General features: G+C 43.6%; 1 protein-coding gene across 3 annotated transcripts in view; it reads right to left on the minus strand.

Annotated features, from left to right (window-relative positions):
• The window catches only part of ATP9B (ATPase phospholipid transporting 9B (putative)), a 409962-nt gene that overhangs the window by 359657 nt on the left and 32051 nt on the right, over window positions 1-18254 (minus strand). For all 3 annotated transcript variants that reach the window (XM_068237042.1, XM_068237043.1, XM_068237044.1), the window contains exon 3: window positions 7069-7219. In XM_068237042.1, coding sequence (XP_068093143.1) covers window positions 7069-7219 — 151 coding nt within the window. The remainder of the gene's footprint in view (window positions 1-7068; window positions 7220-18254) is intronic.

Below are 18254 nucleotides of genomic sequence, written 5' to 3' on the forward strand. Positions count from 1 at the left end.
TGTTAGGCACAGAGAGGGGAGGCTAGTGTTAGGCACAGAGAGGGAGGCTAGTGTTAGGCACAGAGAGGGGAGGCTAGTGTTAGGCACAGAGAGGAAGGCTAGTGTTAGGCACGGAGAGGGAGGCTAGTGTTAGGCACAGAGAGGGAGGATAGTGTTAGGCACAGAGAGGGGAGGTTAGGTTAGGCACAGAGAGGGGAGGCTAGGTTAGGCACAGAGAGGGGAGGTTAGTGTTAGGCACAGAGAGGGAGGCTAGTGTTAGGAACAGAGAGGGAAGGCTAGTGTTAGGCACAGAGAGAGGAGGTTAGTGTTAGGCACAAAGAGGAAGGCTAGTGTTAGGCATAGAGAGGGGAGGTTAGTGTTAGGCACAGAGAGGGGAGGATAGTGTTAGGCATCAGTAGAAGAGCTTAGAGTGAGGAATGGAGAAAGTGTGGATAGTACCAAAATTTTTAATATCAGTAATATCTCACAACAGATTTAATCCATCATCGTTCTAAATGTATTTATCAGGGCTACCTTGATATAAAAATACATTTTGACATCTAGCTATTGATGTATATGCCCCAAGTTCAAAAGAGATGCTTTTTAACAGCAGGGCTCATATGCAATTAACTTTTTCTCCGTAGTGTTCTCCTAGGTGATATTTTCAAACTTGTCAATAAAATGCCTTCTAGTGTTAGGCACAGAGAGGGAGGCTAGTGTTAGACACAGAGAGGGAGGTTAGGTTAGGCACAGAGAGGGGAGGCTAGTGTTAGGCACAGTGAGGGGAGGTTAGTGTTATGCACAGAGAGGGAGGCTAGTGTTAGGAACAGAGAGGGAAGGCTAGTGTTACGCAAAGAGAGAGGAGGTTAGTGTTAGGCATGGAGAGGGAGGCTAGTGTTAGGCACAGATAGGGGAAGCTTGTGTTAGGCACAGAGAGGGGAGGCTAGTGTTAGGCACAGAGAGGGAAGGTTAGTGTTAGGCACAAAGAGGGAGGCTAGTGTTAGGCACAAAGAAGGAGGCTAGTGTTAGGCACAAAGAGGGAAGGCCAGTGTTAGGTACAGAGAGGGAAGGTTAGTGTTAGGCACAAAGAGGGAGACTAGTGTTAGGCACAAAGAGGGAAGGTTAGTGTTAGGCAGAAAGAGGGAAGGCTAGTGTTAGGCACAGAGAGGGAAGGCTAGTGTTAGGCACAGAGAGGGGAGGTTAGTGTTAGACATGGCAAGAGGAGGTCAGTGTTAGGCACAAAGAGGGAAGGCTAGTGTTAGGCACAGAGGGGGAAGGTTAGTGTTAGGCACAAAGAGGGAGGCTAGTGTTAGGCACAAAGAGGGAGGCTAGTGTTAGGCACAGAGAGGGAGGCTAGTGTTAGGCACAGAGAGGGAAGGCTAGTGTTAGGCACAGAGAGGGAAGGCTAGTGTTAGGCACAGAGAGGGAAGGCTAGTGTTAGGCACAGAGGGGGAAGGTTAGTGTTAGGCACAAAGAGGGAGGCTAGTGTTAGGCACAAAGAGGGAGGCTAGTGTTAGGCACAGAGAGGGAAGGCTAGTGTTAGGCACAGAGAGGGAAGGCTAGTGTTAGGCAAAAAGAGGGAGGCTAGTGTTAGGCCTAGAGAAGGGAGGTTAGTGTTAGGCACAGAGAGGGGAGGCTAGTGTTAGGTATGGAGAGGGAGGCTAGTATTAGGCACATAGAGGGGAGGTTAGTGCTAAGCATGGAGAGGGAGCCTAGTGTTAGGTACAGAGAGGGAGGCTAGTGTTAGGTACAGAGAGGGAGGCTAGTGTTAGGTACAGAGAGGGAGGCTAGTGTTAGGTACAGAGAGGGAGGCTAGTGTTAGGTACAGAGAGGGAGGCTAGTGTTAGGCACAGATAGGGAAGGCTATTGTTAGGTATGGAGGGGGAGGCTAGTGTAGGGCACAGAGAGGGGAGGCTAGTGTTAGGCACAGAGAGGGGAGGCTAGTGTTAGGCACAGATAGGTAAGGCTAGTGTTAGGCATGGAGAGGGAGGCTAGTGTTAGGCACAGAGAGGGAGGCTAGTGTTAGGCACAGAGAGGGGAGGATAGTGTTAGGCACAAAGAGGGGAGGCTAGTGTTAGGCACAGAGAGGGAGGCTATTGTTAGGCACAGAGAGGGAGGCTAGTGTTAGTCACAGAGAGGGAGGCTAGTGTTAGTCACAGAGAGGGAGGCTAGTGTTAGTCACAGAGAGGGAGGCTAGTGTTAGGCACAGAGAGGGAGGCTAGTGTTAGGCATGGAGAGAGGAGGTCAGTGTTAGGCACAGAGAGGGAAGGCTAGTGTTAGGCATAGAGAGGAAAGGTTAGTGTTAGGCACAAAGAGGGAGGCTAGTTTTAGGCACAAAGAGGGAGGCTAGTGTTAGGCACAGAGAGGGAAGGCTAGTGTTAGGCACAGAGAGGGAAGGCTAATTTTAGGCACAGAGAGGGGAGGTTAGTGTTAGGCACAAAGAGGGAGGCTAGTGTTAGGCATAGAGAGGGGAGGTTAGTGTTAGGCACAAAGAGGGAGGCTAGTGTTAGGCATAGAGAGGGGAGGTTAGTGTTAGGCACAGAGAGGGGAGGTTAGTGTTAGGCTTGAACAGTGGAGGATAGTGTTAGGCATCAGTAGAAGAGCTTAGAGTGAGGAATGGAGAAAGTGTAGATAGTACCAACATTTTTAATATCAGTAATATCTCGCAACAGATTTAATCCATCATCGTTCTAAATGTATTCATCAGGGCTACCTTGATTTAAAAACACATTTTAACATCTAGCTATTGATGTATATGCCCCAAGTTCAAAAGGGATGTTTCCCATTTACTGTTTATGAATGGTACTCTTTTGCAAAGCTTTTTAACAGCAGGGCCCATATGCAATTAACTTTTTCTCCGTAGTGTTCTCCTAGGTGAGATTTTCAAACTTGTCAATAAAATGCCTTCTAAACCACCAGTAAGCAAAAAAATGCTCAAAATAATTTTGATAGTACTTTTTCACAAGCTTTTTGGTACTTTTTCCACTGCAAAGTGTTGAAAAGTTGTTCCAAATCAAAGATGAAAAATTATCTCCTAGGATAAAACTCAGGAGAAAAAGATAATTGTATATGGGCCCAGGTGTCAACTTAAGGTGCTTCAAAAAGAAAAATATGCTTATTATTCTGCTTTTTTTTTTTTTTTAATTCTTACTAGTGTTACTACATGTTTAGCCCAATTTGACACTGGCTTGGAGCACTCCAACGACTTCAATTAGTGCTTTTCAAGTTAATTATTTTCAACATTAAAGCGGAATATAACCCTGCATTTCAACTTTGCTCTAAAATATTATTTACAGCATATTATATGCAAAAAGCATTTTTTTTTTTTACTAGACCAGCATTGGAAGGGTTAAACACAGAGGATTAAAGTTCCGTGGAGAGATATGCAGAAGTTCAGATAGATACATTCTATTTAGTTGAATGTATCTATTGATAAATGTTACACACTCTTTGGCTGTCCTCCAAGCTCCTTCTCAGTGAGAGAGAGTGAGTCACATTCAACACTTAGATACATTTATGTAAACAAAATGTATCTATTTCAGCTTTGGATGCGTCTGCAGAAATCTCCAGGAACTTTAAAGCCCTGTGTAACCCTTCCAATGCTGGTCTAGTAAAAAAAATGCTGGTTGCATATAATATACCGTAAATAATGTTTCAGAGCAAAGTTGAAATGCAGGGTTATATTCCGCTTTAAGAATAAAGTGGCAGTAAAGTATTATACAGTGTTAGCCATCAGTTATGGCTGGAAGTTTTGAATCAGGTTGATACCATTTGTTGGCTATCTTTAAAAGACTTAAAGAGTAATCTTTTGTTCAATAGACCTACTTTAGACTAGACTAGACAATAAATGGTATCGCTCTGATTCAAAACTTCCTTCCTCTATGCATAAAGGCAACAAGTGTGAATGTAGTTAAATACCAATTCTGCTATTGGCTCACTACATAAAATTACTGGATTTGTAAATAATTGGTGCAACAGCTATTTTGGGAGGATTTGTTTTTAAACCCAGGCAGCCCTGATCTTTAACAGACATATACTTTCTTGCAGGACTGGATCCTGTTAAAAATAAACAACAACAAATAATTCAGAATTTTTACTGCAGCTGCAGACACAAGTCTAGTTAGTGCCTAAAACAATGCATAAAGTTGCTAGTACACCACGGTCACTTCATTTTCAACTTACTGATCACAAATCCATTACAGAAGCTTTCATGTAGCCTCTCCATTCTAATTTCACAGTCATTTTTGTTTGTCACAGACAGGGCTGGGCCGAGGCAGAGGCAAGAGAGGCTCCAGCCTCAGGGCGCAGCTTAGGAGGGGGCTCACCACTCAATCAGCCATCATTCCCCTATTGTCTTTGAATCAGAGAGAAATAAGAAAAGGGGATACCTGGCAGTGACTGCAAGCTAGCTAACTAGAGATTAAAGGGGTTCTCTGGTGTATTTTAAAAAGTAAAAACTGACACTTACCTGGGGCTTCTATCGGCCCCCTGCAGCTGTAATGTCTCGCGCCGTCCTCCTCCGATGCTCGGTTCCTCGCCACCGGTAACCTGAAAATTATTGGTCTAACTAGACGAATAGAACTGCGGCTGCGCGGCCGCGCGCATCATCTGGAGCTTACTGCGCAGGCACCCGCGCAGTAAGCTCCCAATGATGCGCATGGCCACGGCCGTGCAGCCGCAGTTCTGTTCAACTAGTTAAACGAATAATTAGCAGGTTACCGGCGGTGGGGAATGGAGCATCGGAGGAGAACAGCACGGGACATTACAGCTGCAGGGGGACGATAGAAGCCCCAAGTAAGTGTCAGTTTTAGCTTTTTGAAATATACCGGAGAACTCATTTAAGGTGATGGGGCCTGGGACTCCCTCTTAGGGCCTGAGCCCACTAACGCAGCTGTATACGCTTCTGTCTGCTTTTCAGCATCTCTAACATTGATGTGTAATTGAAAAGCGGACACAACTGCATCAGTGGGCTCAGGGCCTTAGTCTAATAGCAGTCAGTGTGTGACGGCTGGGGTGGGAGGGATGGGGGGTGCACTTTGGTGTCTCAGTCTTGGGTGCTGGAGGACCTTGTCCCGGCTCTGGTCACAGACCCAAAGGATAACAAAGAATCAGGAAAGCCTATGGTTTGGCTATATAAGCAAGTTATAAGCTGGTCTTAGAAAAAGGATACAGGTAATGCCAGGCCAAGAAGCTGGGGTGCAGATAGGGGTTCCCACTAAAGCTTTATCTGACCTTCTCCTGAATAGAATCATTGTGCAGCTATTACTGTCAGCTATTTCATTTGGGTTGTTTAATAAATGTAATTTTACCTGAAGAAGTCTTAACACAATAAGTAACTATGCTGTCTGATGGTTGGTTTGAGCATGTTGGGATTTTTAAAATCCAATACTGCACAAAAACTGCTAAACCCTATCATTTTCTTTCCCCCATTTGCAACAAAACCTGAGTCTAAATTAAATGCATAGCACCATGATAAGTGCCCCATCAGATGTGAACTAACTGCATAAACCCAAAAAGAAAAGATCATCTGTATGGGCAAAGAATCAAATATCACAAAACCTCTTTCCTAGGTGTGAGCTGAGTGAGTACAGTTCCACTTTTAGGATATGCCTTTGGTGGTCACATCAATATTGAATGATATACACCTTTCTGGTGTCATTGATTATTTTTCACTTTCATTATTGTTATGTGGATATTTTTATCAACATTCATGTTTTTCTTTTCTTCACTCATTTATAGCTTTACTTGACACTGCCCAGGTATCAGCAATGAGCACTTTATCAATAGCACAACAAGATTTCTTCTACTACGGATTGACGTGGACTATAAGAGAAGATCTTATATCAGCACTTTATCTTTGCACTTTTTGTTTTTGATATATAAAATATTTTTGCAACACTTTTTCATATTTTTATCTGCAGTTTTGTGCATTTCATATTTTTCACATTGTTGGTGTTTTTAATAAGTATTAAATAGTGTGACCACTAGATGGAGCTTTTACACGGTTATCTCCACGGACGTTATTACTGTATGCTCTTTTTTATATATAAATGTGCTCTGTTTTATGCTGCCGTGCTTGCTCCAAACGTATACAAGTTTGTAAAACTTTGATTTTTGTTTATTTGCGCAAACCAGCGTTTCTACGTAATTCAGTTAGAGTCTCCTATTGTACCTAGTTATGCGCATGCGCGCCGCCCGCTCTGAGTGAGACGAGCAGCGTCATTGCGTACATGCGTGGCCACGCATGACGTACGCGGAAGTGACTGTCTCTTCGGAGATTACTCGTGCACTATATAAATGTGCATTGCTGACTTATTCGGTACCTCTTGAAAAAGCGGCATTGCCGCGATACGCGTGGAGGGGTACACTCGGGGACGTTTTGGTGACTGATACATGCACTGACAGGTATGTTTTTTGTGCACTTTTTGACTAATAGCGTTGGTTTGGCAGGTGCTATCCTTATAGTATAGGTACACATATTGCGAGAGGTCCTGTCTACATGATTATGCCCAGCCATCACTTGTCTATTCAGTCTTTTTTATAGTAAATTGTTTTACTCCAGTTGTTATAATTTTTACTGGAGTATCAGTGCCAGCATTTGTATTAGTGTTTTTTCACTGATAACATACAGTTGTTATTTCCGTCTAGTGCCATAATACATATTGTTTTTGGATCATGCTTTTGTCATGTTATTTGATTATTGTATCAGAGTCCCCCAGTGTCTGCTATCCTATTTTTAAATGTTTTTATCTTTTTTGTCGCAGTGTTTATAATAAAGATTCGCATTTTCTTTCCCCATCTTCATTTTTATTAATTTTTAGCAGCAACTTGCATTTCAGCTTTCTTCATATTTATGTTCTGACTAGGCTGGAAGGTCTTATAGACATTCACCTTCAATGAATGGTTTGTAGTGTCTGAGTACCTCTTAGCAACTACAAATTCCTGGAAAACAGTAATAGGCCTGGAGAACAGAAAAACAAATCAGCAATATAAATGAAACCACAAATAATTGAAAGCTGGTGGACGTTGGGATGTGTTCTTTTATGATAAGTTTCCATGCTTGTAACACTCAAGAAGCAGCATTCTTACCCCAGGTATGAATGTAAAGATGTTGTACTTCTGATTTTTTATGGCATTCCTAGGATATTTTTCTTCACATTTCTCTGGACATCCCAGCCACACAGTTCGAGCTCTCAATTCCTTCCTTCTTCTGCATACGTTTATGAGCCAGTCACAACAGCTAAGAAAGGAAAACAATTTAGCATATATTGTTCAGTTCTCTATAGGAACCATGTTATGTATGGCACAGCAAATAAGGGAAAAACAGACAATGGGCCTCGATTCACAAAGCCGTGAGAACTGTTATCACGGCTGTGAAAAAGTGCTTTGCGCGCGTTTTATCACGATTTTGTGTAAAAAACGCTTAACGTGAATTTTCACACAACGTTCAGGTGATAACGCGAATTTATCGTGCGGATGCAGAATGTTGACGTGCGAAAAATTTGCGTTATTGCGCTAACGCGAATTTTTGCATACGGTAACCGTTTTTGCGCTAAATTTTGCGCAAAGCACTTTTCACAGCGTAATAACAGTTATCACTGCTTTGTGAATCAAGCCAAATGAAACCTGACCAACAAATGAACACCTGTTCAAAAAGTTTCTGTAAAGCATAATGGACACCAACCTAAAACAGAATGGGTAAGCAAATTGTGCAAAGCTCTGTCACTTAAATACACGTTTACATTATGTTTCTGATTTTCTTTAATATATTTCGTAAACTACCTGATAGCTGCCTGAATTTGATCTTATGGAGCAGTTTATAATTGCTTTACTGTTACTCTTTCATGCATCATGTTGCATCTGTATAAAAAGCAACTTGTTATACTCTGTACCACTATTTCTAGTTTATGCATATGCCACCATTGTAAACAGATGGCAAATACATAAAAATAAACAATAAACCCATATTAAAAGTAAATAAAAAAAATGCAAGCAGTCTAGATTGCGGTCTATGGCAGTGCCCAAGTTTTCGGTTATTATTGAATTGGTTGAAATTCGGTGCCGCCAAGTGTAGGCCCAACTGACAATATGACCAATTTCAGGTAACGAAATTGGTCGCGTTAGTTGATTGCGCCTGGTGCAAGGTGTCGGGCTGAAGTTGGTTGCTCGGTGTGTGCGGCGGTACGGCATACGATTTCAGACTGAGCGACAAAACCCCCACCGCTGCTGTAATGTATAAATGTGCAGCCCCCCCGTGTGTGCATTTATACATTACCTGTCCTGTGTCAGCCTCTGCGCGGTGATCTCCAGACGGCCTTCGTACAGGCCACTTTCGCATAGCGTCTAACATTGGCGCATAGCGTCTGACGTCAGACGCTATGCGCCAGTGATGTGTACGGAGAGCCGCCCGGAGGCAGACACCGCGTTGAAGGCTGACACAGGACAGGTAATGTATAAATGCACACATGGTGGGCACATTTACACATTACGGCAGCATCGGCGGGGTGGGCACAGCCGATTCCCTTAAGATTTCATGCTGAAATCGGATGGGAATCGGCCTGCTGTATATGGGCAGCTTCGATGAACAGACAACTGTATCTCTAATCAGATTTGATTAGAGCTAAATTTGTCTCTTTGTCAAATCTGCCCATAATCTCCTGATGTATCGGCACCTTAAGGCTTTAATGCAAACCTTAGGTGCTGTACACACTGCCACCTGCATTGTATTCCAACACAAATGCGTGCACAAACCCTAAGTGCCCATTTCCATTAGCGCAAAATGGCATGCTGCGTTAAAATGTACCGTGCATCTGATTCCCTATAGCCGTGCCTTGCATGGATGCGTCTCACATCACAGCTGCGCCAGCACTGCGTCTCGCAAGACACACGCCAGCAAACAGTGGAAATAGCCCCTAATAGTGGATTCTGTGGGATAATATTCACTGACAGATGCAAGTCTAAATGCAATCACCTGAGTAGTTAATCAACCAATGGAAACACTGAGGGCGCTCAGAATGCAGCATTTTAAGGCCCCTTTTACACTTACATTGCAAGGAGCAATGTGTTACCCTGTTTTACCGCAGGGTAACACAACACAACAGCAATGCAAGTCAATTGGGCCTTATTACACTTACTGTGTCACTTTGCACTGCAATCCCGTTACCGCAAGCACAGTGCTTAATCCATGGTGCTTGAGGTAATGGAAGTCAATGGGCTATGCAGTAAGTGTGAATGCCAGAGCGTGGTGCGTCATGGCGCTCAAGCATGGAGCGATGGGAATCCCAGTGACATAATTCCTGTCTAGCAGGGAGTAGGGCACTGAGTGGGAGTGGCGCTATGCATATGACATACTTCCTGTCTAGCCAGGAGTAGGTCACTGAGTGGGAGTGGCGCTATGCATATGACATACTTCCTGTCTAGCCAGGAGTAGGTCACTGAGTGGGAGTGGCGCTATGCATATGACATACTTCCTGTCTAGCAAGGAGTAGGTCACTGAGTGGGAGTGGCGCTATGCATATGACATACTTCCTGTCTAGCAGGGAGTAGGTCACTGAGTGGGAGCGGCGCTATGCATATGACCCTATCTGCACACTCAGCTGCAGGGTCATATGTTAGTAATTTTTTGTGTTGCGATTTGATGCGGCAGGAGCGTGGAATCGCACCGCAACACAAAAAACTTGTGTAAAACCGGCTTGATTTTTTTTTTTCAGAATAGCATGACCAAAAGATTACTAATCTACAAATATCCATTTACTGTCTGCTGATATTAAAATAAGAAGCACTTCTGTAATCACTATACTATTTGTAAGGAAGGACTTTATTTATTTTCTGTGAAGGGAAAAAATAGATATTAAGGGAAAGATATCTGTGAATAAGAGACATAAAGCCCACATTTCTACCTATAACATTGTGTGCTAACATTCTCATCAAACAATTCATACGTGTTTAAAAGATAATTACTGTAGATATTTTTCTGACGCCTGTATTAAAGTCTGTGGCTGTTGGTTGTTTATGTTAAGGTCATACGACATGAAATACAGTACAATGAAACCGAACTTAATTCATAGTTGATGGAGGAAAACACAGAGGGTGCTGTCACACTGCAGCAGTAATGTGTATGAAAAAGAAAGATCTATATGCAGCAGCAGATGGACAGAGTTCAATAGGTTCCAATTATCTGAAGATACTCCCTTGTTTGGGAACATAAGCCATATTTGCAGAAATGCACTGATGAGCTGTTAATTATTGACGTGTAAAAGTCAATAATGAATAGTACGATGGTGCAGCTTTTTTTCCCTCATATGTACTTATTGGTTTCTTCTTCATCCGCATCTGCAGTGACATCCTAAATCTTGTCTCTTCCTGTCCTGTAAACAGCCAACCCATAGGAACGAAACCAAGCAGATGACCAGTATCCTTTACTTTCATGACATGCTATTTTATCGGAAAGACTGTACAGGTCTCGCTAAACAATTTGGTTAAAGTAACAGTAAAAGACAAGATCCATTGCTGCAGGAGATGTGCTTTATTTCTTTTTGCCGTAGAGCAATTACATGAATAATTAAGAAATCACAATTAAATGATCCATCTTTGGCCTAGGTACAGTTATCTATGCTCCAAGTTACATAATCTAAGAGATCTGTGGGGCTGCACAAAGAAGATAATTTTTACAATTACATTGCAAGCCATTTTAAACATAAGGAAAATGTGCTGCTTATTGTAAACAAGAGCCTCACTAGCCATAGAGACCAGTCATAGAGCCAAGGATTACTGCTCAGAATCCCAGTGACTACATGTAACATACTTTATAGTACTAGTAGTTTGGGTTAGAACCAGGTGACTAGTTAGGGGACACTTACCAATTAGGGAAAGACAGGTGTTGTGATAGTCTTATAGAAACAGATTTACAACAAGACTGCAAATGGATTTGTAAATGTCTCCTGTTGTTCAAAATTATCCCTATGTCAAAATGAAATGACACAGACTACTACTCCTTGCAAGTGTGTCTGTTCTATGTAAAACCCTTGAAAAACCAGTGGTAAATGTGCACACACACCTTCAATCTGTGTTGCCTACAAAGCTATGTTCCCCCGTGGCAATTTTACAGACGATTTTCCCGATGACCAGCGATTTTTTGGAGCAGTCGTTTCCACGATATCACGACGTGGGTACAGGCGCACAACCATGCAACCATCGCATAGCGTCGTGCAGCAATAAGGACATTCACAGCAGATCTATAAGATCCCCGATGACACCCGCGCTAAGAACCATGATCGCTAAAAGTCCCGTTCTCACCCAGCGTGTAATGTCGCGCATACACGCTGGCAGAAGCGTCGCTAATGACTGTTGTCAAGGGGATGTCACTGGACCCGTTGGGTGGTGAGTAAGGAGCTTTAGGATCAAGCTTGATCCTTAGTGCAATACTGTAGGTAATGATCGCTACACAAATGTGTTCCTCAGGTAAAGTTCAGTGGTGTGTATTGTTTCTATGGAGAGGGGAGGAGAGGTGACGGTACAGAGCATGATGGAATGGCTTCCGGCAGGCAGAGTAAGAGAGGCAACAATGCACTTATTTGTCTGTGTCACTTAGTGATCCAACATGCTGGATCTTTAAGCAACCTTGTTGGACAATGGTACACATGCTAGATTCTGTCTTTATAAAGCTTAAGTCTGGGGCAGCAGAAAAACCATTACAAGTCCTATAATAAATGGTAAACATTTTTATGGCTGTACATCGGATTCTGTAACAACCTTGCATAAATCCTCATGTGACTTGAGCTACAAAGTAAGTGAAAGTGAATTTACAAGCCAAAGTTCACCATCTTTGAACCCATTTTCCTCCATACCCTAAAGGATTGTTCAGGACTGGGTATAATTTTAGGACAGGAAATTACAGACAGTAAGTGAGGGTTAGGGTTAAGTGATTTGCACGGGTTACAAACCTGTATGTGTTTGTGTAGGGTAGGCTGAAATACAGTGAATTTGTGAATACGCTCCTCAGACATGTCAGAGTGGCACCCTACTGGTGAAATAAGCCTGTCAGGGACCTGTTGATTCTGGCACAATTGGAAACCATGGGCTTTCTCTGAGTGTGGACTAACCTCTGGTCTAAACCAGAGCATCTTCCAAGGTTTTAGGCTGCTGTTTGCAACCAGGTGACATCCCTAAGGGTTACCCAGCTGGAGACAAGAAGAGCAGAAAGACGAAGCCAAGTGGGAAGGCAGGAGGGAGCATGAGATCTTGGAAAATAGCAGAAAGACCAGAACCAGGGTTGTCAGCTCACAGTCTGGAGTCAGGTTTGGCAGCTCAGATTAGAGCAGAGTTGGAGGGCAGGCTGATTTCAGGACTAAAGGCTGACAGAGCAAGGTCAGATAGCAGTCTGAGATCAGGACTGACAGCTGTCAAAGCATGGTTAAAGCGGATCCGAGATGAAAAACTAACTATAACAAGTAACTTGTCTATATATCTTATCTAAAGTTTAGATAGTTTACACAGCAAATCTAGCTGCAAACAGCTTCAATATAATATGATTATTTCATCCTGTGATACAATGACAGCAGCCATGTTGTTTGTAAAATTACACACAGGTAAGTGTATCTGTATCTTCAGCACTCAGCCAGTGAAAAAAAACCTAATCCCTCCTCCTCCTCACCTGTGCCTCTGAAATCTCTGGCTAGTAATACCTCCCCCTCCTCCTGCCCAGACTGAGCTCCCATGAGCCCTTGCTACTGTCTGAAAATGCCAAGGCTCTCTGAAAAGCTGTGGGCGAGGCTAGTTTAGTTTATAGGGAATTAGAGTATAAAAACAAAAACAAAAAAGTATTTGCCTTGAGGAATGCCCTATAAGCATTAGGAAAGGAACACAATTATACAATGAGTAAAAGTTCATCTCGGATCCACTTTAACTAGCAGGCTTACATCAGGTCTATTGGTCAGCAGAGCAGGGTCAGAGGGCATGCTGAAACCAGGACTGGTGGCTGACATAGACTGGTCAGAGGAAAAGCTAAGATTGTGACTAGTAGCCGACAGAGTAGGGCCAGTGGGCAGGCTAAAAACAGACTTGCACTTGACAGAGCATAGTCAGAGGGCAGGCTGAAATCAGTACTGGTGGATGACAAAAAAGAGTTAGAAGTCAGGAGGAGATCAGGACTGGTGGCTGACAGAGGAGGGGTCAGGGGGCAGGCTGAAATCAGGACTAGTGTGTTACAGAGCAGGGTCAGAGAGAAGTCTGAAATCAGGACTGGCTCCTGGCAGAGCATAGGAACATGAGTGCCATGTGTTGAATGGCCATCCACGTTTCCAGATGCGCTTAAATTGGACCTGAACTCTTGCACAGGACAGAAAGAAAACATAGAGAAATGCACCCTGTATGCATTTATATAGTTTAGCCTGTCTAATTCCCCCTCATCTATTTGTAATCACAAGTTGTAATTGATCTCTTCCCAGTGTCATCTGACTGCCACGGCAGATAAGCTCATTTGAAAGCACAGGAAGTTAACATTATGTCTGCTTCTGTGAAAGGAAGAAGTGGAAACAGAGCAGAATTATTGCAGGATTAGTATCAGCTGTAACAAACAAATGTTTTTCTTTAAAGGTTATTATGTTATTATGCTGTTATTATTGCTCTATGCTTTTAGAATGGAGTGGAAGTTCTGAGTTCAGGTCCACTGAAGGGGCTTATTTTTACATTTTCCTTCACAACACAGCTCTTCTTTTTCAATGTTTTCCTTTGCTGGCTGCGTAGGTAAACTAGAAATCAGGACCATGTCGGCAAAAGTGGTAAAGCCATGGAATATTTGTGCAGTAGATCTCTGCTGACATGACAGGTACATGGGGTACAATGTAAACACTTTCTGCTTGTAAAAGCAAATGAAGAGCAGCGTGCAGTGGAAACCACTTACCAGAGCTTCAGGCACCAGTCTGCTTCACTTCCTGCAGCTGCCAGCTGCTTTGCTGCATCTGCTCTGTATGGCTCCCAATGCGGGTCATGTGACATATCGGGAGCTGTACGAAGGATGCAGAAGGCAGATGTATAACTGAAAAGGACCAATGCCCGGAGCTCAGGTAAGTGGTTTCCGCTGTGCACTGCTCTGCAAAATGAGGAACAGGGAGAAAGGCATTCATGCCCCCCCCCCCCCCCCCCCCCCACCAGCTTTCCTATTTATTGCCGGTTGGTTGAATCCTGGTTAACTGGGACTCTACTGTATAATTAAACAGAAAAAGTTGAAAAAATGGTTTTATTTTAGTAAATGCTTCATTTTTTAAATTAACGGCAGTACAATAACTGACCTTCTGGAGCCTTAAAAGTAAACCTGAGATGGGGCAGGAGAGAAAATGTATACATACTGTACCTGGGGCTTCATCCGGCCCCCTTCAGCCTGATCACACCCTCGACTTCCTCTGCTGCCTCTTTTTCTCTCCTGTCCCATCTCCCTGTAAGTTATTTGGCAAGCATAAAACCTGAATGTCCATCAGAAAACCAGAGTTATGGTATTTTCGTAGGTAGTAAAGGGAAGAAGGGAAGACAGTAAAAAGAAGCAATGGCAATGGGCTATTTTAGCACCAGTGTATTCTTAACTAATAGCAGAAGTGTTGCAGGCAGTAATCTGATCCGGCATAGCAATGTGCTCCAGCATAGGTTAGCACACAAGCCTGATTCCACATGTAGGCATGGAACAATGATGGCGACCAGTGCTTCCTGATGACTATATTTAATACATGACGATATTGTGTTTGAAATGCTTTAATGGCCATTTACATAAAAGCTGTCTGATAAAAAGGTCTAAATGGTTGATTTTCATTTTATCCCGTGAGTCATCAGTCAGGTCACTGAAAGCTGTAAATTCCGTATTTTATGGCCGATACTGTAAAGTTCTTCTTCCCAAGTTTGTATGCAATAACTTTTCCTGTGTTCTCAATGGGTGGCATTGCTCCTTTTTTATAAGTCTTGTGATAAAAGAAAATTATCTGTGCTTTCCTTCACATGGGCACTGGATCTATTTAGAGATTGCTATTCTGGGCTCTTTGATTCTTTCCTTAACATAAAAATACAGTAAACAGTACGATACAAAGCTGCAAACATCATAAGGGTCAATGGTGACAGCTTGTTCTATTTAAGTAATGAATACAGACAAAATTTAAATGATATAAAATACCGGTAAAGCAGTCTGCTGGCTTCACATATCTTTGCTGAACATCCCCCTTTCCCCCAAAAACTCTGATCTCTGTGCTAAAACACCCAAGAGACCCAAGCAGGTGCTACTGGGGGCAAGAATGTGATTGGAGCAATCAGATCACAGTTCCAAAAATACAAAAAGATGTTGGCAAAAAGATGAAGGCAGCCAATGTTTTATAGAGTTATTTCTGTCATTCCAGGTTTGTTATAAAGCCCATGTTATCTGCATGACTTATGCATGGTGAGTTATCATTTTCCCAGTTTCTTTGGGGCTCTTTCACACTAGAGCCCTTTTCTGCGTTTCAACGCAAAGTTGATACTTTGCGTTTACCAAGGTAAAATGAAACTCTATAGACTTTCATTTTACCTTTCACACCCGACGCTGCATTTTGGTGCGTTATGGTTCAACGCACCCGGGAGCATTGAACCACCGGGAGCCTGCAATTTCCCGTCGGGTTCAATTAATAGCTACCCCTGCTGATTGCGTCGCACCGCTGATTGGGCTCCTGAGATTGGCCCCCACAATAAAATATACATACCGCCGGCCAGGGGCATAACTGGACTTAATAGGGCCCCCCTGCAAAAATAATGGCATGGGCCCCCTGTGTCCCCGAACCTCACAAGATTGGGAGCCGGCGAATGGCAGCAGAGTGTGTTCTGCTGTGAAGCAGGCTCTGGAAGCAGGAAAAAAATTACACGCTCTTGAACGCGGTTTTTGTGAGTGGATGGTGAGGTTTCTTTGCTAATTGGCTGCCCTTGCGGTTGGGGAGAGGGCGATGGCAGGGGTTGAAGGAGTGATTGCTACTCCTAGGCCTGGGGCTTCCTCCAGCCTGAACGATCCCACTGCGTCCCCTTCTCCCTCTCAGTTCGCCTGCAAATGGCCCCCGGAAAATCCATCAGTCGAGCCCAGTCAGCGCAGCCCTGCCAGGCGTGCCCCACTGTCTGGCTCTAGTCACTGGGAGCGCTCTGCGCCTGCGCAGTAGTACTTGAACGCTGCAGGACTGCGTGTGCGGCTGGGCATACGCAGTTGACCCTGGACCAGAGGACTTTCCAGGGTCAATTGTGGGCGAATGAAGAGGGAGAGGAGGAAACCGTGGGAGCGATTAGGCCGGAGGGGGCTGGAGGAAGCCCCAGGTATGTATATTTTATTGGTAATCCCCCATCTCAGGTTCCCTTCAATGATTTGTTTCAAAATATTTAAAGTACTCCTGAATTGGGAACAGAAAAAACCCAATAAAGCCCATGGTGAATTAGATTGCCTCTTGCTCAGTCTTCTAATACAGCTCTCTGGGGACCCTGCCATTCTCTGTTCCGATGCTCTACATTCCGAACTGTACATGCAAAAGCTTTTGACCATGAGTGCTTTCTTTCACTGCGCGTGAGCAGTCCAAAACTTGTGCTACTAAGAACTATCGCAGTAGTTTATTTAGTTTATTAAAGATACATTCTACTATATATAGGATGCGACTTTTGGGCCTTAGCAGGGTGTCTCTTAGGCCTCAGGCTCCAAAAGGAATCGCTCCTAGTTAACCTCAGAATGTGCATAATTGCTCCTACTCAACATACTACTAAAATATGATGTTAAAAAATCTGATATCCAAATGTCCATGTATACGTATTCTTGGTCCATTATATGGAAAGATCACAAGCTTTAATGTATACAATTGTACTTATGAATATAACGATTACTTATCTCTTTTTCTCAAAAAGCCAATAAAAATTATTGAAACACAAAACTTGTGCTACTACAGCCCAGAGATAAATCTAGGAAAGGAAATGTACCTGCCAGTATATTTTTAAGATGCAAAAGGAAACTGGAGTGCTTAGTGGAAAAAATGCACCACACACACAGGGAGAACAGATTCCATTCAGGCAGTATACTGGTTATGATATGGACCTGGGATTTTAGCACTGGAAGATGAAAGTGACAACCTCAGCCACCATGCTGCTGATGTCACTGACACAGGGATTTGGTGTAAGAAAGGGTTCACCTCTGATGTCATGCTTTAACACGGGTGTCATCCTTAGTCGCCTGGGAAGCACTGCATGTTAACCTTTTAAGGCTGAGGCTGTTACTGTGTTAACTTGTAGTGAAACGCATGTTACCATAGCAATACGCGCATCACCGTGGTAACACTCCATGTGGCAACGTTACCACAGTAAAGAGCATCAGACCCCATAGCAGCTACACCCACACCAAGGACTGCATGATATGAATAACAGAGAGTTTTATATTCAGCACCATTGCCCCATTCAGACACTATGTAATGCTATGGAGAAGGTGGCAAATGGCCTCACTTGACAGTCTACTTTCTCCTGAGCAATATATCCAGCAGTGGGGGTGTCAGATGCCTGACAGCTATTTCGCTGGTTTAAACCAGCTTCTCCAGAGGCAGGTACAATCTGCCTCTGAAGAAGCTGGTTTAAACCAGCGAAACAGCTGTCAGGCATCTGACACCCCCACTGCTATGTACCTGCTATCTCCCCCACCAGAATAAAGAGATTTTAAAGAAGCGGTGCCTCCTCCTTTGCTTTCTACTACACTGGATTACAACTGCATTTTGGACGTGCACGCTCCGATTCCCATCTCCGGAGTGTCTGCCCTGCTGCATTTGGTGCCAGGTATTGTGCTCCTACTTCCATTTCAATACATCCAGCAGTTGTGCTAGATTAAGCTCAGTACAGACCTTTCAGATTACTCGTCCATTGGTGCGTGGATGAGGTACAAGCAGATACTGGAAGTGAGGGTACTAAAGGTCTAGCGGGGAAGGGGGGATTTTGGATAACTGCACTTTGTATGTAGTAGTAGATAGCAGTAAATTATTCAGGATACCAACTGTCACATTCAATATCCTGGTGTTAGCATCAGAAACACTTCCTATTCTATACAATAAGGCCCGGTTCACATTAGCGTTCGTTATCAGGATTTTCCGGATCGGATCCGGAACGCATACTGTACAAACGGAACGTACGTTTCGCATAGCAATGTAATGTCTATGCGGACGTTCACACGCGTCCGTTCCGTACGTACCGGAGCCGGATCGGATCCGGACTCCGGACTCTTTTCCAACATGCGCTATTTTTTGGGTCCGGATTTCCGG

The sequence above is a fragment of the Hyperolius riggenbachi genome, chromosome 5 (assembly GCF_040937935.1).
Source record: "Hyperolius riggenbachi isolate aHypRig1 chromosome 5, aHypRig1.pri, whole genome shotgun sequence".
NCBI lineage: Eukaryota > Metazoa > Chordata > Amphibia > Anura > Hyperoliidae > Hyperolius > Hyperolius riggenbachi.